This window comes from Sparus aurata, chromosome 21 (genome assembly GCF_900880675.1).
Source record: "Sparus aurata chromosome 21, fSpaAur1.1, whole genome shotgun sequence".
NCBI lineage: Eukaryota > Metazoa > Chordata > Actinopteri > Spariformes > Sparidae > Sparus > Sparus aurata.
The window spans coordinates 28,665,614-28,685,688 of record NC_044207.1 but is presented as its reverse complement, the minus strand read 5'-3'; the positions used below and the strand labels follow the sequence as shown (position 1 = coordinate 28,685,688).

General features: G+C 42.3%; 1 protein-coding gene across 7 annotated transcripts in view; it reads left to right on the top strand.

Moving 5' to 3' along the window:
* Positions 1-20,075, top strand: part of pard3ab (par-3 family cell polarity regulator alpha, b) — a 245,861-nt gene that overhangs the window by 29,543 nt on the left and 196,243 nt on the right. For all 7 annotated transcript variants that reach the window (XM_030402565.1, XM_030402564.1, XM_030402562.1 and 4 more), the window contains exon 2: positions 10,291-10,392. In XM_030402565.1, the coding sequence (XP_030258425.1) occupies positions 10,291-10,392 (102 nt within the window). The remainder of the gene's footprint in view (positions 1-10,290; positions 10,393-20,075) is intronic.

Below are 20,075 nucleotides of genomic sequence, written 5' to 3'. Positions count from 1 at the left end.
TTTCTGTCTTTCTCCTTCTCCTGGGAACCAGGTTGTGGTCTTAACTTTCCAGCCTGGCAGACTACATCTCTCCATCCTCTCCATCCTCTCTCTTCCTCTCAGGCACTTCTGTTTCACTGCACAGGAAGGTGGAAGCTACAGACGCGAGGCTGCTACGTGATCGTTTCATTATTCATTATGTTAATCAAGCTACGGGCTACATCCTCCTGCCTTTGTCCCTTTGCACCACGTGTGAGATCCTCATGTTCTTTTGCATTCTGCGCAGGTTATTATGGTTTGATTCTCCTCGTGAATTGAGCGATTTATAAGTCAAGACGCTCTGCACTCCCGCCGCTGAATGCAAACTGTGGTTCTCTCACAATGAAGCAAAGACTCTCTTGTTTTGTTCCATTCGAAGCTTAATGTGCTGCATAAAGTCGGTTGATTAATCGTACCTGACTCTGTGTAATTCTGGCTATTTTTAGAGCGCGGTATGTTAAATTGCGGAGCGGTTGCCTGTTATGATCAGATACAAGGCCTTTCTGTGAATGGCGACATTGTTCTGTGTGCGGCGCGATGCCATTAAGGTGCTCGCGTTTGCCAGTGTTTCTCTCCGGTTTCCGTCTTGGTTTTCTCTCCCCCTCCCCTCCATCATCCTGAGACGGTTATTCTGAGACGACGGCTGCAAGATAAGTGGAGTTTAACAGTTGAGTGGAAGGACGCAAGGGTGCAACAATGAGAGATTGAAAGAGCGGTAAAGCCTTGAGCATCGACTCTGATGCAATGGTTACATTGATTGGAGACGAGCAAGTAATATGTAACAGACGAAAAAATAGATGTAACTGTGGATCTATGAAATCACTGGAGCTGTCCTGATGTTTTTTTTTTTATGCGATCACTTTGCACTCATTGTTATGTGTCATTAAAGTGTCTGTAAATGTTTTATTGTAGTTGGTGTAATGTTTTAAAAAGAGCTTGGTCCAGGGCTTTTCCCCCCCTAATGTTCAGTGTTTATTACAAACATATTATCTGTGTTTTCTTTCTGTTCCTCTTGTCATTGTCTACCGCCAGAAGCAAGAGCTGCAGTGATTCATTTGATCTAGTCGATCAATAGACAAATGCAAAGGTTTTATCAATCGATTACTTGTTTCAGGCATTGTTCAAGAAGAAATGTTGAATGTATGCTAGTTTCAGCTCCTTTAAATGAAGGACTTACTGTGTTTCTTTTGGTTTTTGTCTGTTTGCTGGGCTAAAGAAGACTGAACTTTGGGCTCTGGGAATCTTCTTTGTCATTTTATGGACTTTAATGAAAACACTCGTTGGTTGAACCCTACCAGAACTATTTTCCAAGCTAATGTTTTGAAAGTAGAACTGACTAACTGTAAACTGTAGTGGTCTTATTGTAGCCTGGAACATAACTGTGTGGGGATATTAAGTCTGCCTTAAAACCTCAACTATTGCCAGTATAAATTGGTGAAACACAGACATGGAGACGAGAAGAAGAAGCACAAAGCCTGTTCTTGGGCTCTTGTGGTGCTCAGCAGCCTCCTCTCTCCTCACTGGCTGTTTTTGTGGCGTGTCGCCCTCATTGAAACGTCTCGCCTCTCCCTCCCTACCATCTGAATATTTATAACTGAGGACCATAGTCTTTGCCCGGCGCATATACACACAACCCAGCACAGCAGGTTGGGCCAGTTGTTAATTCTCCATAGTAAATGGCGAGCCGTGAGCCTGGCAGCAGTCCAGAACCCTTGAATTCCACTTGGCACTTACATGAGGAGGAATGTTTGGCACTTGAATTGGGCAGAACTGTTGGTGCGACGCAGTCAGACAGTGATGTTAATGCAGACTTAGACGGTATGTAAACGACCTCCATCGTATTTGCTGACCTCGATGTTGCCAGTTGTGTTTACATGAGTGTCTGTTTACATAAAACTGTCACCGACATGATGCCAGAATAACACACATTACCATTTTGAGGCTTGGGCTCAGTACGTAAACATTTTTTATTCTTTGTTTTATTTCTATTTTAATATCTTTCTGAATTCCAATACAAACACACAAACACAAATTCATGTCAACAAGTTTCTGCCCTCACATATAAAAGTTTTGATTTTGTCTGTAGTGATGAATACATTTATACATGTGTGGTCTTAGAATAGTAACATAATCCAATGTGACAGTGGACTTTCCTTCCCAACAACTTTGTTAGTGTTGCTTAACTTGATACAAATCAAATCAGTTTTAATTGATTGAATTGGGATTGAAGTTGACTAGACAAGAAACTGACAACCCACAAACGTATTCTGAGATTATATACAGTAACTGCACTAGCACACGTGTACAAGTGAACACCAATGGAGTGGTTGTAGCTCCTCGTCACCACTCCACGCTGACACATCTGCCTCTGTACAGACATCTGTCTGTGGTCTTACATGCATCACCAAGCACTAGAATGGCATTTTCCAATTTCCGCCTCTCTCCTCACTGGTGTCATTTACACTTCAATGAAAGGGTCTTTTGTTTCTTACCTCAACCTTGCTTTGACCCTGCGGTGGAGGTCACGTGCAGCGTTGTAGCCCCGCCGTGGTTGTGCACACATCCGAACATCACAGGAGATTGAAAGGGGATTTGTCGAGCTTGATAAGCAGAGCAGAGAGATGTTTGTCTGCTAGATAAAGGCATGTTGTAACATTTGCAGCCGTCGGATGTTCTCTGTTTGAAAAAGTGGCAAACTGATTACTCATCGAGACAAGGTTTTAATTTATCAGCTCTTTTTAAGACGTTCTCTAAGGCTTGAGGAAACAAGTAGCAGTTGACTGTATTTATTCAGGGAGGGTTCGCTTCAAAAACAAGCTTTTTTTCTTTCCAGGAACCAGCTGTGTATTTAAACAGTCTCACCTGAGCTGCCTAACGACAACAGTCCTCCATTGAGGAGTACAAAGAAAGCAGTTGGGTATTTAGTTTGTTAGAATAAGATCTGATCTTATGCTGACATGAATGCAAACATACTTTCTTGAAAGCAGTCATTTTACATTCAATTGCAGCACATGTAATACTTTGTAACCCACTTTTCTTACAATTTTCTTGCCTGCCTTGGGAATTCAAATACGGGATGTTGTAGTGACGGTACCAGGCTCTGGATCTCTACACAGCCAAAACAATGAAGTCAGTTGTCAGTTTTATTCCACAGGGGATTAAATGGTACAATAAAGAGATTATAAGGATGGCATAAGCTGTATTTTAGGTTTTTTTAATGATAACTTTACAGATTTAACGCTGCTTTTATCTTTCTGTGGAACACATCGTTTAACATTGTTGCATTTATGGTTATGTTCTGGCATCATATGGGTAAAACCTTTTTGTTTGTCAATTAGCAAAGGTGGAACTTTTATAGTCACATGACTTGGACTCAAATCATTGGCCACTACACGTGAGGCTGGCTAGATGGATTTGTGAAATCGCATGAATGAATAATCTCACAAATGTAGCTGCAATCACTTGTTTAGAATGGAAAACACTTCTTGATGGAAGTCTCAGGAGTACAGATCTCAAAGTCATCCACAAATAAAAACCATAACTACCTGTTAGTTACTGGGAAAATACTGTATATAGACACTGTTATGTAAATTGGATAAACTGACCCTTTTTAATTTGAAAAGGTATCCGTAAAGGGATACACACACCCCCACACACAGCCTTGACATCTAGTGACAATAAGCCTACTGTATTTTGTTAATCCATTGCTCATTGGTGTTTCCTGCTGTGAGGATAAAGCATGCGTTGGCACAGATTGCATTGTGTCATTGTTGATGTCTTACGTGGAGCCGCTTCCACCATCTCGTCGCCTTTAAGTGACTTCCTCTCTTAGTCTCCATCTGGCCTCGGTTTAAAATAAAACCCCTCCCTTCTCTAAATCCTAAATCCACAATCGCTTAATTATTCTTTCAGATCTTCTGCAGCATCCATTCTAACCCCACACTGAGGAGGAGGAGGAGAGAAGTCTGCAGGAGAATGCATTTTTTAGTGATGGGCGGCACTCTGGAGATTACAAAACGGTGTCACACTAAACTTCCACACTCATTTACACAAGAAATACTTTTTGATCTGCCGTGAACCTGCACCAGCGCAGCACCGCAGGCGTGTAGCGCGCTGGATAGATATGCAGAGGATTCCCAGAGAGGATTCTCTGCGGTGTTTGGAATATGAAACAAGCCCTAATGTGTGTCAAGTGTAGGACAGCATTCTATTAAAGTTTTATAAGAACAGCGAGAGGGAGGAAAAGGATTATGGGGCAATGGTGAGGAAGACTAGAAAGAATGGGATAAAATGGATTAGAAATGAATCCGAAAAGCGCAGAAAGGGTGAAAAGGCTGTATGAAAACACGACTGTAGATTTAGTACGAAGACCAAGCTGTAACTGAGAGGAGGGAAACAACAGGGATCGTTTGAAGTGTTTATTGTCACATTTTAACAATAATACATCAAAATCACATCAATTGCAAGAGATTTTAACCAAAACAAAATATTTGCCAAGGAACACTGTCTACTGGGTTTGCAGATTTTCCGTTGTGCAGCACCAGCCTGGATCTGACAGAAGGTTGCTCTTTAAGAGCCCAAAAAAATGTTTTGCTTTGTTGTGCATTCGTGCATGATTTAGGGCAAATAGAGTGTAAAGATTTGACTGGACTAAACATTTATGAACTGGAGTCGTTCGGATTCAGGATAAGCGCATGTTTACTAGCCAAGCTGATGGATGTTCATCTAGGTCTTGGGGGATTTTTGCGAACACTCCCCCTCTTAAGTTTGCAGTCTTTCTGGACTTGATGGTGTACATCATGCTGCAGCACATGTGAGTGTTCCCTCTATGTGTGGGTCTGATTAACCTCATTTGTATGTTGTCAGTTTGTTTGGATTTATTTGAACCCTGACTAACCATGACTCCTACAATGAAACCAGTTCCATAAAGATAAGGGTGGCCGTGTTTATTAGACATCCTCACAGCTGGTCCTCTGCAGCGTCGTCCGCTGCGTCACTCTGTACTTCTTCAACGTCTGAGGAAGAAGGCGAGCTGACGGAAGAAGACAACGCGCTGGAGGAAGATGATGAAAAGGTGGAGACCTCATCTTCATACAGCTCGTTCAAATCTTCAATGGAGATCAGGAAGAAATGGTCATCACTGACATCCAGCTCTGAAAGCAAACTGCTGATGAAGCTGTTTGTCCTAGCCTGGTCCACAGTGTACCGCTGAAAAATGTATTTTTCCTTCATTAACTTGAGGATTTGTAATTTGGTTGAGAGGAGTTCTACACATCTACATTGGTAGATTAATCAGTTGAAATAATGATCAGCTTCCCTACCTCTATGGATATCATTGCATTGATGTTGTAGATGTAGATGTTTTGAAAGTTGATTAGATTGTGGTGCAGGCGGACCATCGCCGCGTAACTCAACTCCTCTACATCTGTTTCACCACCATCCAGTTTCTCCTCAGCCTCGTAGTCGCTCTCACCTGACAGGAAGTCTGAGCCCGAGTCTTCCACAGACATTTTTTTTTGGTCCGACCCTGCTGTACTTATGAGGGCAGCTGTGTCAGAATCAGTGTTGCCACAATAAATTCAACCTGTTTATTGTGCTGGGCAACCATTTGGTGCTTTGATTTGAAAAGGCTGGTTGAACTCTGTACTGCTTTGGTGTCCTGTGCAGGGTTGGATTGTGGATCAGGATTTTTGATTTATTCTCTGATCTGAAGTTCGACATGACCTTAAACTTTAGACTTTCTTAGCAAACTGGCATTTTTGTTTCTCCTATTTTTGGAAACAACTGTCGCACAAAAGAGGAAACTGCAATGATCATCCACTCCTCCACACAACTTTATCACGCAGCTGAAGACAAAACGCCTTGGCCTAACACTGCATCACTACTTCTTTGTTACTGCGTTTTTACTTTAATATACACAAGGTAAAAAAAAAATCAAACATGGCCTTCATTTGCACATACAGTTTATGATTAATCTGTTTTCTTCGATGAGCTGGTACCTCACAACATGTCTTGACATGCAATTTATTTGCGTCTCATACGACATGAAAAACGATGGACATGTTTTCATGTCACAGAATCAGCAGTGGGTCTCTGCTTGAGTTAAACCATGACAACAATCTCAGAAAAGATCGGTTTCATTGTATACAGTATAACACTGTTGTTGTTGTTGTTAACAGTTACAGTGACCCAGAAAGGAGTGAGGATTTTTCTTTTTTCTTTGGAACAAATGATATTATTTTACAAAATATAACATTTGACATATGTGTTTTAAATAACACCTATATGGTAGAGGTCATATGATAACACAATATTGGATGCAAATTGTGTGAACTGTCACTTTCAATACCAGGGCATATTTTGAAAGCGGTACACCAATGCCGCACTACAGTTTGCAAATAAATTATTTAACAGATTGTACTGTGAGTTTGTTAAAACTTAATAACTACAAAAAGTCCAAATGTAATATTATTGCCCACAATCATCTGGGCTTTATCTTAATCTGAGTGTTTATTTTTTAGTCCATGTTTTGAATACAGACACTGAATCATTGCCCCCAATCAAGTAGAGTTTTGTTTGGTAAAACCAGGAAATGTAACTTTCTAAAGGGTTTAACGAGGGCTATTATAGAACTCGTTATTGTAGTAACATGGGGACATACTTGTAATGGTGGGCACGGACCTCTTCGTGGATCCTCTTCCTTTTTATGGTGCTGTTGCAGAGCAGCGAGCACTTCGGGAACGTTTGGCTCTCTCTAACGTAGTGCTGGGCTTTCCCCGCAGCCGGCGTGTTGGCCTTGGCTTCCTTCCAGGTCTGTCGAGACCGATGAGGGGCCGCAGCAGATGATGCGGTCTTTGATCTCGCTCCAGATTTGTCCTTAGGTTTTTGATGGGATACTTCAGAAAAGCGCCTGCCAGATTAACGTCATGGGAATCTCAATCAGGCCCCGAGGGAGCAGGCGAGAGTGAGGATCTAAAGTTAAGAAGCTCGTTATCTATTTTTCAAGTGTCACATGAGGCATTGAAGGTGATTGCGTCATCATAAATGGAGGTACCTGCATGTGAGCTCTCTTGTTTGTGCGTTAGTTTCTGTATCTGGCGTGCTATAACTTTGTTTACTACGTGTCCTGTCTGCAGTTTGGCACCGTGACATTTGCTGCGAGCTATTTTTACCAGATGAACTTGGCCCCACAGATTGACACACTAACACACACATACACACACAACATTTTACACACCCTTTGATGTGGCCAGCCCTGCCCAATCCCACAACAGTGTCATACATATATATAACATTTATAAAGACAGCCACCACACATAATAAACCCACACAGACGCACACATCAACACTGTCACAACATCCACCGATTCAAATCTAAACTTAGGACGGCTTGAGGTCTCCAGTCCGGGATCCTCGTTTCTTATTGTTGATTGTGTGTGTGTGATGTGTGAGGCTCCATTCAGAGATTTCAGGCCACATGTGACACACACTGTAAGAGATGAGTGTTATCGCTGTGAATCACCTTTAATATGTGTTGTTTCGATAGGATACATAATTAACGGTAAGAGCAATTATCGAGAAAAAGCTGTTGAGTCTCACACTGAGCTTAATAAGGATATCGTACGACCCATGAACATAAACATTTCTACACATTTAGACACATCGTGCATTCACACTTTTGACCTAAGAGATGGAGATTGGATACCTGCATTCAGATCAGATTAAGCCCCAGGTTGCCTTCCTGTGATTGATTGATTGTCAATATGGTGGTGAGATTGGCTGAGAAAGGGAGAAGATCTTAAATTGGCACTTTGATATTTGCTTATTTATCATTAGCCAGATAGTCCTATAGTCAATTTTATTATTAACAATTTAATTGTACATTGGCTCATATCGTTCAGGTCTAGTAGAACAAAAACACATTATAGGGTGCATTTTTGGGGGGATTTTAAGTGGTCAGATCCTGAGGCAGGTGACTTACAGTAAACTGGTGTTTCATGGAATTTCTTTGTGTTTTTTTCCCCCATCAACTGATTTATGTTTTCAGGTTTTTGGGAGCTCTTTCAATTAACTTGGAACAGAACTCTATGTGTTTTGGCTGAAAATGGATAAACTTTAACAGGGAAAACAGTTGACAGGCTGACCTCTTTTGTTAAACAGCTACTCTTGAAACAAGATAATAACCAACGGCAGCAACTTAAACACAAACACACACTCTCTTACACACACACACACACACACAAACCTGCAGTAATTAGTTTGCATTGCTTTGTTGACAGATGCAGATCTAGTGGACGTTGGCTACTTCCTGCATTTCTGTGTCAGATAAGACTTCTACAGCACAGCTCTGATCCGAGAGAGTTAAACAGCTGGTTTATTTTTAACCTTCATCCACTTTAAGTTAGATTTTATGTGTTGAAATCTTTGACTCTGGTGGTGATGATGGCAATTTTAAAAGAACCAGTTTTGTGAAAAACATTTTACCTTCGGTTGACGACACAGAGGCTTTCTGTCCATGTTTGTTTACCTGCTCCGATCTACTTATGTGATATACAAGAGCCTATTTGTTTGTATGTTGTGATGCTATAATAGTCCAGACTTTTTCCTTGTATAACTAGAAAGAAAACTTATTTAAAATTACAAACCTCTGGTCTTTTTTCACAGTGTCATACAGGTCTGTGTGTTTTCTGTGTTTGTGTGTAAATTCAGATTTTCACACAGCTCCGTCAGCTGAAATCCACAGGGTCTCTGTGTCGGGGGGGGTGACACAAAGTGACACAAGCTGTCACGGTTCATGACATCTGTCACGGCAGGATGACAGTCTGTTTGTAGCTGACATCAAACAACTCGTACATAATACTAATGCGACCTTTCTTCTTGTCGTCTTTTTGTTGTCACGTCCTCTCATCACTGTGGCTCCTTCACTCAACCTGTAATTTTCGACTATATCTTTAAACTCAAGATATCATCTGAGGGATTTGTACATTTACAAATCTTTGACTTTATGTATAGGACTTGTTGCACTGGATTTGCTGGAGAGCAAACATTTTGCCAAGATGCTCAAACTTTCATGAACTAGCAATATAATAAGTCGGAGAAGCACAGTTTTCTTTTTCTGCACAGATTTCGTGCTTCTTTCGACTTTCTTCTGTACCTGTTTGTCTCCCTCCACCTCTCTTTATCCTTTCATCATTTCTTCTGTGTCTCCATTTCTCGCTGTGAAGCCTTTTATCTAGTGTTATTCTTCCAGTTAAGTGTTATTATCCCTCTGTAATGTGTCTGGTGCCCTTTTGCAGTCAGTGAGCTGCGTGCGTTACAGTGAACTGGAACCATACAAGTGGGTAATGAGGCTGTAACCCTCGGGGCTGCTGTGTGCGGGTTGAGCCCCAAACAGTCACGTCTCGACTCATAACTTTGTCAGATGACGCCGGCACACTTGAAAGTACCTTCGTATTCACAAACATGCGTTGTGCTCATTCTGTCTTTGGCTTTGAACTCCCGTCACTGACTGTGTTCACTATGATCAAATGAATGTCTTTTTACTCCTTTTCTCAGTTTAGAATTATTGGTCATGTTGCTTTGAGCTATGTTTTTGTTCGAATACTGACACGTAGGTAACCGCTTGAATCTTTCTTCTACTTCCCAAGTTTTTGCTTTTGTTTTGATTTCCGTCCCTCCTCACCCCTATCCCTCTCTTTCCGTCTTAATCTCCCCACTTCTGCTAATCTACTGTGACCTTTGCGTGCGATTCTTTCATGTCAAAACAGTCGTCAAGAAATTGGGCTCAATTACAGTAGCCATGGTCGGGATTCCCCCTCGGGGGACCCCGATGATTGTGAGCGCCCTGCTTGGAAGTGCCACGACGACAAAATGAATGTCACGCTTAAGTGGCTGTTTGAAGCTTTTAAAGGCGGACTTGTGTTGGAGTTGAGCTTTTATTTATGCATCATTTTCTTGTCGGCGCTGCTTGTCAAATCGTTCTGCAACCCTTTAATCAATTCTCATACTTTTTTCTTAGTTTTTCAAAAACTTCAAAACGCACAGATATCTACATTGTTGATTCGACTCACATCATCTTATGTTCAGTCGTTATTGTCAAGTTTCCGTGCCTCCTTGTGCTCTTTGTGCCAAGTTTTTATTCAGTCGTACAGTCGTATCAACAATTTCGGGTGATGAAATCTTTGATTCCATGTTCTTCAAGATTAGCCATTTAAGTTTGATCCTAATGCTTCTAAAATGGCTTTACACGTCTTTCTTTTCTCTGTTTTCCAGGATGCCAGCTATTGGCTGCAAGTTCACCGGTTGGAGCACGGCGACGGCGGCATCCTCGACCTGGATGATGTACTCTGCGACGTGGCCGACGACAAAGACAGGGTGAGTGAGATATGAACGATGGAGAAAATACTAATACTAATACTAAGCAGAAGATTTGGTGGTTATTTCCTACTGTCCTCTTGTGAGAGGCTGCTTGTTAATGTTGAAAGTATTAGCAATGTGTGCAAAGTATATTTCTTTCTTCAGAAAATGTTTGACTCCCGATTGATGGGCCTCAGCAATGACTGTTTTGTGTTTTAATAAAGCTAGATTCATATTTACTGATCAATATTAGAGCGTTGTGGGAAATCATTTATCAGTTTCATGGTGGAAAAACAAAGAAGAGTTTCATTCAAGCGGGGTTTCCTGTTGCTGCAGAGGAAATGCTTCCTGACCCGTCAGATAAGAGTCTCTTGTGTACAGGAGCAGCCCTTATCAGTTTCTCAGCTTTGATTAATAGCACGGTATACCATGTCTTTGATCTGTGAAGGCCTTTATATGTTTACATTTGCCATGCATATCTTATCTGGAAAAGTAGGTCTAGGTCAGTGTGCTTTGCTTTAGTGATAAAAAAAAACACTGACTCTGGCACCAGCAGCTGCTTCTGTTCTCAATCTCAATCACTGTGGAGCTGAGTGCATAAACAACAGCCTCATTTCTGCCGCCACCGTCAGCCGAAAATGGATGTCGAAGCACGTATCGATACTTGTGCCCACTCCACCGCTCAGTGGACCTGTCAGTGGGAAGGAGAGGTGCAGTTGAACTGATTGTGTCACAGTGGAGAGGTTCTCTGTATACACCACAGCAGCTTTCATTACACATAACTATTCACAGTGCCCACACAATTAATTCATCATATGTACCTACTAAATCACATCCATGGTGATATCTCAGGCATCATAATTATATGGCTGAAAAATGTTTATTACGTGTTTCACAATGCAGGTGAAGATGAGAAGATCATTTAAAGAGAAATTAAAGATCTGTACATCTATAGGATGAAGAAGAGAAGAACCAAACGGAAATATTTTGCTTGTGAAAGTTCTTCAGAAGTTTCTCACACTGGTCTGACTTCAGCCCTTGAACTTGGCAGTGTCAAATAGCCTGACAATCATCCCGCCTCAGGGCCCGGTTCATCCGTCGCCTCTGGTGCAGTTTAAGAGAGGAACGCTCATCGTGACTGACAGCCCCGGAGGTCACAGGGTCACATTCTCTACTGTTGTTCAGTATTTCAGTAGATTCCTCTGAAACTCTGAAAGGTGTCAAAGTTTATGCAGAAATCATATCAAGCATTGAAAAATCAATACTGTGATGGACTGCATTTGTAATTGAAGGCGACAAGTTGGATTTGTTGTGAAATTTGCTTTGTTTTTGATGTGTAGGGCTGCAATTAATGATGATTTATTTCATTGTTGATTAAATTTGTTGATTCAAGTCTTGATTAAATGTTCAGCAGCCCGAAAGTTTGCAGGGAAAGAATGACAAGAGTGACTTTCATCACGCTCATTTCTTTATGTAAATCCAAAAAAGAAAACACGTTTTATGGTAGGAGACACATCCTGATGGGACTGGTTCTCTGCCAAACAGTAGCACTTGAATGCCTCTGCACTCCTCTCAACCACCCTGTTTACAGTAATTATACAGTACCTCTTCTATGCAGGTGATCTGACAGTGTTGGCCTGATGACAGAAAAGTAGATTCAGATGATAATTCTTTGTGAGTTGATCTTGGTGAAAGTATAACTGAGTTTCTCCTTTTTTTGTTTTTTTCAGCGGTGAGGAGCGTACTGTTTGTTTTCTCACAGGGCACACGAGTTTTGGCAAGACTTTCGAGGCCCTACTCAAATTTATGTAACTCAAGCAAAACATAAACAGAGAATTTCAAGTTCAAGTGTGTGAGAAGTATTTCACCTCTGGCCTCTGAGGTGCAGCGTCGAGCTTAAAGGAATTTTAACGCTGTTGGTGGCGAGCACTCTCTCTTCTGCAACTATGTCAGCGCCGTGTTTGTAGGCCTCGAGGTGTAGCCGTGCGTCTGCGTGTATGTGTGTGTGACTTGACGAGCTGTCATCATGCTTTCTCTTAATATCCCTCCATCTTTCCGTTCCCCTCGCTCCTTCGTACCCACAGGCGTTTTCCACAGGAGAGAATGTGTGCATTTCATACATGACGGCCCTTCAGCCGCGCTCACACACATCTGCACCACGCTCACTGCTTTGACAACAACATCCACCGGGGATCGGTTTATGTTTTGCCTCTCTGCACACCTTTAATGTCCGTATGTGATGAATAAACACCAGTACGATTGTATATTTATTGCTGCATGATATGTTGGGGCATTTAGTGTTGAGCTGCATATCCGAATGACCTTCCGGAATCAACACTTCAATTTCATGTTAGGTTTTGCCTCCCCATGATGCTCCCAACACACAGTCAGGCAGTGCAGAGGTATATTTTCAGTATTTAGACTTTGTTAGTTTGGGAAATATCTAATCAAAGAACAGGAAAAAACTGAAGACAAAACTGGTTAAGTTCTCTCCAACCCTCAGAGAGCTATCCTCTGCCTGCTGAAGATAAAAAATCATTAGCAGCGTAACGTTTCGAGGCGGTGTGCTGTTGGCCCCGTATCAACTACATCACGCGTTGCTTTTTTTTTTTGTCCGACGATTATAATCTCATCTCCGTCTGATTCATCTTGGCACATTGTGAAGTTACTGTGGAATTGAAAATGCACTCAAAGGCAGAATGTGTGGTAATGACTCTCATCAGAGTTGGGTTATGTTATCTGCCATGTTGCCAGCAGCTATTCAGGTAACGTACAGCTCGCTGGTGCTCTGCCAAGCACAGCGTAAAAGGAATGCAACTTGCAGCTGGTGTGGGTCTGTCTGCAAGGGGAGATAGAGTGGATTTCCCTGGCGCTCTATTTATTTAATCTAAAAATAAAGCATTAAAATTTGGTTCTCAGAGTCTTTGCAGTTAGAGCCCTGATTTGAGATGATCTGGACTAATGAGTGCCATCTAAAGTGCACTTATCGTACATGTTGTCCCCTCATTATCACTTAGAGTGAAGAAGTTGCAGTCAGCACTGTAAAGTTGACGTTTCTCTTCCTCTGCTCCTGGGCTGAATATGTACTGAAAAAGGATCATTGGTTCGGCCTCGATCCACTGTGATGAGGAAGCTATGGCAGTGGAGCCGACTGATGGGCAGCAAACTGACTCCTCTTTAAATCCCACTGTATAACTCAGGCCCGAGTGTTTGCACTCCGCTCGAGCCAGGAGAGCACACAGTGGAAAGTGGGGCTCCGAGCCACAGTTCATGGCCCCTGCTGGCCCACATCCCTGCGCTCTGTGTGTATGTATGTGTTTGTGTGTGTGTGTGTGTGTGTGTGTGTGTGTGAGAATCCCAGTACAAGTTCTGTTTGTATCAGAGCACAGCTGTGTGTGTGTGTGTGTGTGTGTGTGTGTGATGGTTGTGCGTTTGGTTCCTGACCTCTGACCTCGATGTTGTTTGGTGATGTGAAGCACAGCTGCTGTTGTGGGAAAACTAAATTAATCTAGGCTTTTCTGTCATTGTGTCCAGAAATATATCAATCAGATTAATGTGATTATGTTAAAACACCACTGCTTGGTATGCGTGTGTGTTTTTGTGCGTGTGTCAAAAGGAAGACGAGAGGGGGAGATAAGTGGATAAAACAACACAAAGCTGCTGTACATGACAGCTGTTTGACGTCTTGTTGGTTTCCCTCTGTCTCAGCTTGTTTGTGCGTGCGTGTGCTCTGTTTTTCCAAAATGCTGTGTTGCTATTGTGATATAAACTCAAACTCAATTTGGGCTGCGACTGACGATGATTTTCAGTATTGATAAATCTGTGTACATTTTCTATAGTCTATAAATTCTATAAAATCTGAAAAATCATCATTGTAAACATTAACATTTCCAGTATCCTCCCTGTGTTACTGTCTTTGTCACAAGTGTTGTCACATTTGAGGGATCACTGCAAAAAAATGGCCATTATCTATATTGGAGTTTTTCAATTCAATCTTCTTTGCCCCAGAATTCAAGCAACCGCCTGGCTCTAATATCACGAGATCTGGTTTCTATATGTCATGGGTGGAAAACGCTGGATTAATGTAGATGGAGGTCTAAATCGGACAGAATCATAGACTTGGCCAGAGAAAAGACGGGAAAGATGAAGCGTGTGTGAGAGTGCGAGTGACTCCGTGCGGCCCACTAAACATGACTGGTGGTCTCCTGGCAGCTGTGACTCATCTCTACCATTCCACAGGAGCTTTTTAAAGACGGGAAGGAATGGCTGGCCCATCACACAAGGACACTTTTATTAGCTTACACTGGAATGAAACACGCAGGGCTGCATGTAGCGCTCGTCCCGGGACTACAAGTAATATACTGTACACTTTCAGTGCTTTTTGTTGGGTGTGTTTTTTTTTTTTTCTTCCTCTTTTTTTCTTAGAATGGAGTTAAGTGTAAAAGTATGATCAGTATCCTCATGCCAGGAAAAAATAGCGGCTTGCCCTCGGACTTTACCGAATGTTTTTCCAGATGCCATCTTTCCATCCGCTCATCATCCTTCCTTCCACTTCTTACTTTTTTTTTCCACCTCTCACGCTCAGCGAGCAGGCCGCCTCTCAGACACGAGCTTATCTATGACCTTTAAAGAACTCAGTCACTTGTAGGAATCAGTTTTCTGGCAGCCCGATCTGTGTTCATTCAGTCGATGGTCGTCATGCTGAGGCCATGGAAAATACTTGTTTCTGATTGGCCAGCAGGTGTCTGGAAAATCTCTGTAAATCAACAGATGTAATGCATTACTTACTCATGTTTTCACATTGTTATACTAATACTGAAAGCATCTGAGTGCATCCTCTGAAACTGTACATGAAGCGATAAATCATTGGTTCAACTACAGTATATATATGTATGTATGTATGTATGTAGTTTCAAAGGTTGTACATTGTAAAACAAGTATTTATTATCCCTTCGCCGACCTTCATCCTGTGTTGTCTCAGGTCCAAGGCTGGGGGGTTAGTACTAGATACTCATTTGCAAATATATGCATAGCGCACGCACTCACGCACGCGCACACACACACACGCACACAGATACTCGTCAGATTACACACATTCATGCACACATGGACAAAGAGGCACACACATTTCTGTCATCATCTGTCATACACCCTTTTCACTCTAACACACACACACACACACACACACACACACACACACACACACACACACACACACACACACACACACACACACACACACACACACACAGTGCCCTGACATACCTCAGGTGTCCGGTGACGGGCTCGTCCCCACATACACTCCTGCAGCGATGTCACGACCCTGAATGATGGCACCTGGGCTGTGCCATCGCCACATTCCTGTGTGTGTGTAGTCGGGGTGTGCCGCACAGCTGCGCCCGCCACTACTCCATCACTGACAAGTTTAGCCCCTGTCAGCGTGGTGCCTGGGTGTGTGTGTGTGTGTACGTTTGCATGTACCATTGTCATTGCTGATCATATCAGGTTATGGTTGTTTGCAGATAAACCTGGAACATTTTTGCACATTCTGTAAATGGAGCGCAATTGTTTCTGTCGGAATCTATTATCCAAGCTTGTGTGGAGAGGGCGGAAGAGTTTTTATTCCGATCAACGCATTCCTCGTATCGTATTCTTTTCTTGGTTGCTCTCGATCCGGACGACATCCTGTACTGAGCTGAATATAGACATGTCTCGCAGCGTCGGGAGACAAGCAGACGGACTGACAGACAGACAGGAGGGGCCACGAGGTTAAATAAACCTAGAGGAGTTTCCTAAAACGACTCCTTCGGTCTTCCGCCTGTGATGTTGCAGAATGTCAACAGACAGACTGGCTACCAGTCACATATTTGTGAGTGTGTGTGTGTGTTAGCCTGTGGGGTGGAGTGGTTTGATTCTTCTGTCTAATCTGACATTTAACATCAGACCCTGCTACTGGATAACATGCAGTATTAACTGAAGGAGCTGCTTGTTTTTGATATATCATTCTTTGATTACTGAGTTGATTAATGAGACATTGTAGTGTAAATGCAGGATTTTTGCCACTTCTGGTACTGATTGATGATCTATACTAATCCCTGCTCCTCCTGACTTTCATTCTACACTGAGCATTGGATTGAGATGTCATGCACTTTGCAGCATATGAACTGCAAACGTGTCCATATTCAATCAGTAACATATGAGGAGGAAGACTCTGTCTTCAACATCCAAGCTGCAGACGTGTGCAATATAATCCTCCTTTGCATGTTTATCCTGTAAAACGTGACTGTGGGCTGCAGCCTCTCCCAGCATGCACTTGGTTGTGAGAAGAGTTGCGTTCCCAGAGCAGCAGCGCATCATCATCGTCCTCCAGACAGCCACCTCCTCTCCCTCACTTTTAGCTGACACAAATAAAAACACCGGCGTGTTTACACGTATTGATCTCATGTCTCTGTATATGTTGTGTGTTGCTGATATTGATTTTCTGAGTGCACACGCAGACGTGCGGAGATGCTGTGAAACTGAATCCCACAGAGGCCTGATATTATAGACGCCGACTGATGCTGAATATGGAGATTTTAAACCACTGCTTTCCGGAAGAAGGAATATTTTTGTGTAAGATGATGCGGGAAGGTACATTAGTCAAAACTGGCATGTATTTGTGCTTTTGACTATTTGTTAAATTTATTTTCTTAATCCGTTAATTCATGACGCTCTGACCTCCCACTGCATCATTGGTTAAACCGATCTAAACGAAAATAATAGCTAGAGCTTTCACTCTCTTTGCAGTAAAAACGTGTACTTCCGTCTGCCGTGTAATTGAGTTGTACTCTGATGATGAGGTCATCACATTTATGTTACGAGTGATGCAAAATATGATGACAAAGCACGGTGAAATGACACTGGAAGAGTAAAAGGAGGTCGATTTAAAGATACAGTTTCAATAAATTTGTCAGTCATCATGGTCGATTGACCCACACGGCCTTTTAGCTCAGGTTGTACAGATTTATCTTAATTTCAACACTCACGCATGATGAACTGATGGCTATCAAATGCCAACTTATAGGTGTTCTTATACTCAAAGTTTCTTGTGTTTTGAGCCCACAGTATTTGTCTTGAAAAAGAGCAGACGGAGTGGAATTTTCAGAAGTCTTGGTGCCGTCATTTAGTGCCACCTGAGCCTGAATGTCACCGCTCTGACCTGGTGAAACAAAGCCAAACTATAGAAGGAAACACAGCTGTTACGTCTTTTTAAAGCCATCTAGGGGCGATGGATGCCACAGATAGTGCTGTATCGAGAGGGATGTTGGCCTGGACCAGTGCCCGTGTGGAACTCCTCCAGCATCAACAACATGGTTGGGATGGACGAGAGGTCGGCCGAAGCCATGTGGTGGTTGAAACGAAAACGTCACAGCTAAATGAAGGAGAAAAGCCGGCACTCCCTTTTTCTGTCAAGGTGGCTGTCACTGCTCATGCTTTTCACCCTGTTCTTCAAACTGCCGTGAACACAAAATGCATCACTTCCTGTCCATTTTCTTAACAAGGAAGACCTCCAAAACATTCCACAGAAGTATAATGAGAAAGCTTCTGAATATTACCGTCCTCATTAACAGAATCATTTTCTTTCACTGTGACGCATGGAGGGACATTTTTCTTTCACCAAACCACACCCGGCCAACCCCCTCCTCCGCCCCAAAGACCTTCCCCTGCGCGTGTTGGTGATGACCTCATTTATTCCAGGCGAGCCCTGCACCTCCTCCTCCTCCTCCTCCCCCCCCTTTAGTCTTCCCTCTCTCCAGCCTCCTAATGAGAACAAGATGACAACTTTATACCAGACTCAGCCGGGGTGACACAGAAACTTCCCTCTGATAGGCAGAGGACAATCTAAGACTGACAGACACTAGATACGCTGTGTGTACGGACTGCACATGATCCATGTCTCAACCTCGGCTGCTACTAATATTTTAGGTTTCCCGAAGCCTGAGGTGATGAGTCAGGTATTTTGTCCAACCAAAATCAAAACCTCAACGTATTCGATTCTTAATGATCCAATGACAAATTGGGAAATTCTCACGTTTGTGAAGCTGGAATTAGAATGTTTGACTTTTATTTATTTATTTATTTTTGGCAGTACTTTACAACTTTATTATCCACCATGATGAAAATGTGTCATTTGTGTACTATAGTGGCACCAATTAATAAACAGCCGCTGCAAGGGTTAGCTTATGGTTACGTTGACACTGATTGTCTTTTTGATTATGTCTTCAAATCCAAAACTGCTTTAGACTTTTAAAAGATACATCACTACCTTTTTTTATCTGTTATTTAGACGGTTGTCGATGAAATCTCTCATTTGATTGATAACTTTAGCACGGGTCCTAACAGGATGCATGCAAAGAGTTTATTTACGTGTATTTTCAGAGGAAAGTGGATCAGACTATGCTAGGATACAAAAACAATCAACACACAGACACAGTGAAGGGTTTGTGTTCTCTGTAAAGCTCATGATGAGATATGATTTATTGCACATTCATGTTTGTACATACCATCGCCCCGAAGCATTCTAACTTACATTCTTCAGTATGTGTTTGTTGGAGAACAGAGCTAGTACTCTGATGTCTCTCCACAAGCTCAACCCTTGTACCTTCACTGGAGGGCAAACGAGGCTTCACGTGTTTTTGGCTGCAGGGGATTATTAAATCAGCAACATGAAATGCTGGATAACGCTTCTTTCATCAGGTTGATTATATCTAATTGTCATGATATGCCAGATTAATCATTTCTAATTGCTTCACCATTAACTTGGAGGGGTGTGTTCATACAAGAACTTCTTCTGTCCTTCCCTGTAAATCATTTAAGCATCATGTTTGGGGCCAAAACTAATTTCTTAAATAGCTGCATGGGTTTAAACACGTGAGAAAACATCACACAACATGTTAAAGAGCTCTCTGAGCTGCTGAGGTGTGTTTCTGCCGCTGTGACTGGTCGTGTTCGAACAGCCCGCCTCTAGTGCAGCGTAAACAGCAGCAGCACTCACCCATCCTCCTTATGTGAGCCTCCCCATAAGGCTCTCTGTGGCTCATGGGTTAAAAAAAAAAGAAAAGATGTGTCTGACCGTGTCCCTTGTTGGTGTTGGTTGCCATGGCGACTGCACCGCTGCAAGAGAGCATTCACACACACACACACACACACACACACACACACACACACACACACACACACACACACACACACACACACACACACACACACACACAATGTGAATACACAGACATTTGATGAATTTGAGATGAAAGTGTCACGAGGTAAAGCTTTAGTTTATGATTCCTGTGATTTCCAAAGAAGCTTCTTAATATATACTTTGTAATTTGCTATTAATTATAGAGAAAATAAAGATAATGTTCTCAGATTGTACATTCAAGCTTGGGAGTAGCTAGATATTTACAGGAACAGCTCACCCAAAAATGAAAATTCAGTCATTATCTACTAAGTTTTGTCGTCCACAAAACATTCCCAAAGCTTCACAGCACTCTCCTTCAGTGTATTAGTGTAGATGGGGTCTTACTTTAACATGTAAAAAAATTAATAAATAACTGAACAAACATAAAAATGGCCCCAGGAGAGAGCAGTGTCATGGTTTCAGGGAACTGTGTAATCCTAGTTCCTGGTAGCCCCGGGATCCTAAATTGATTTGAAAAGTTGTT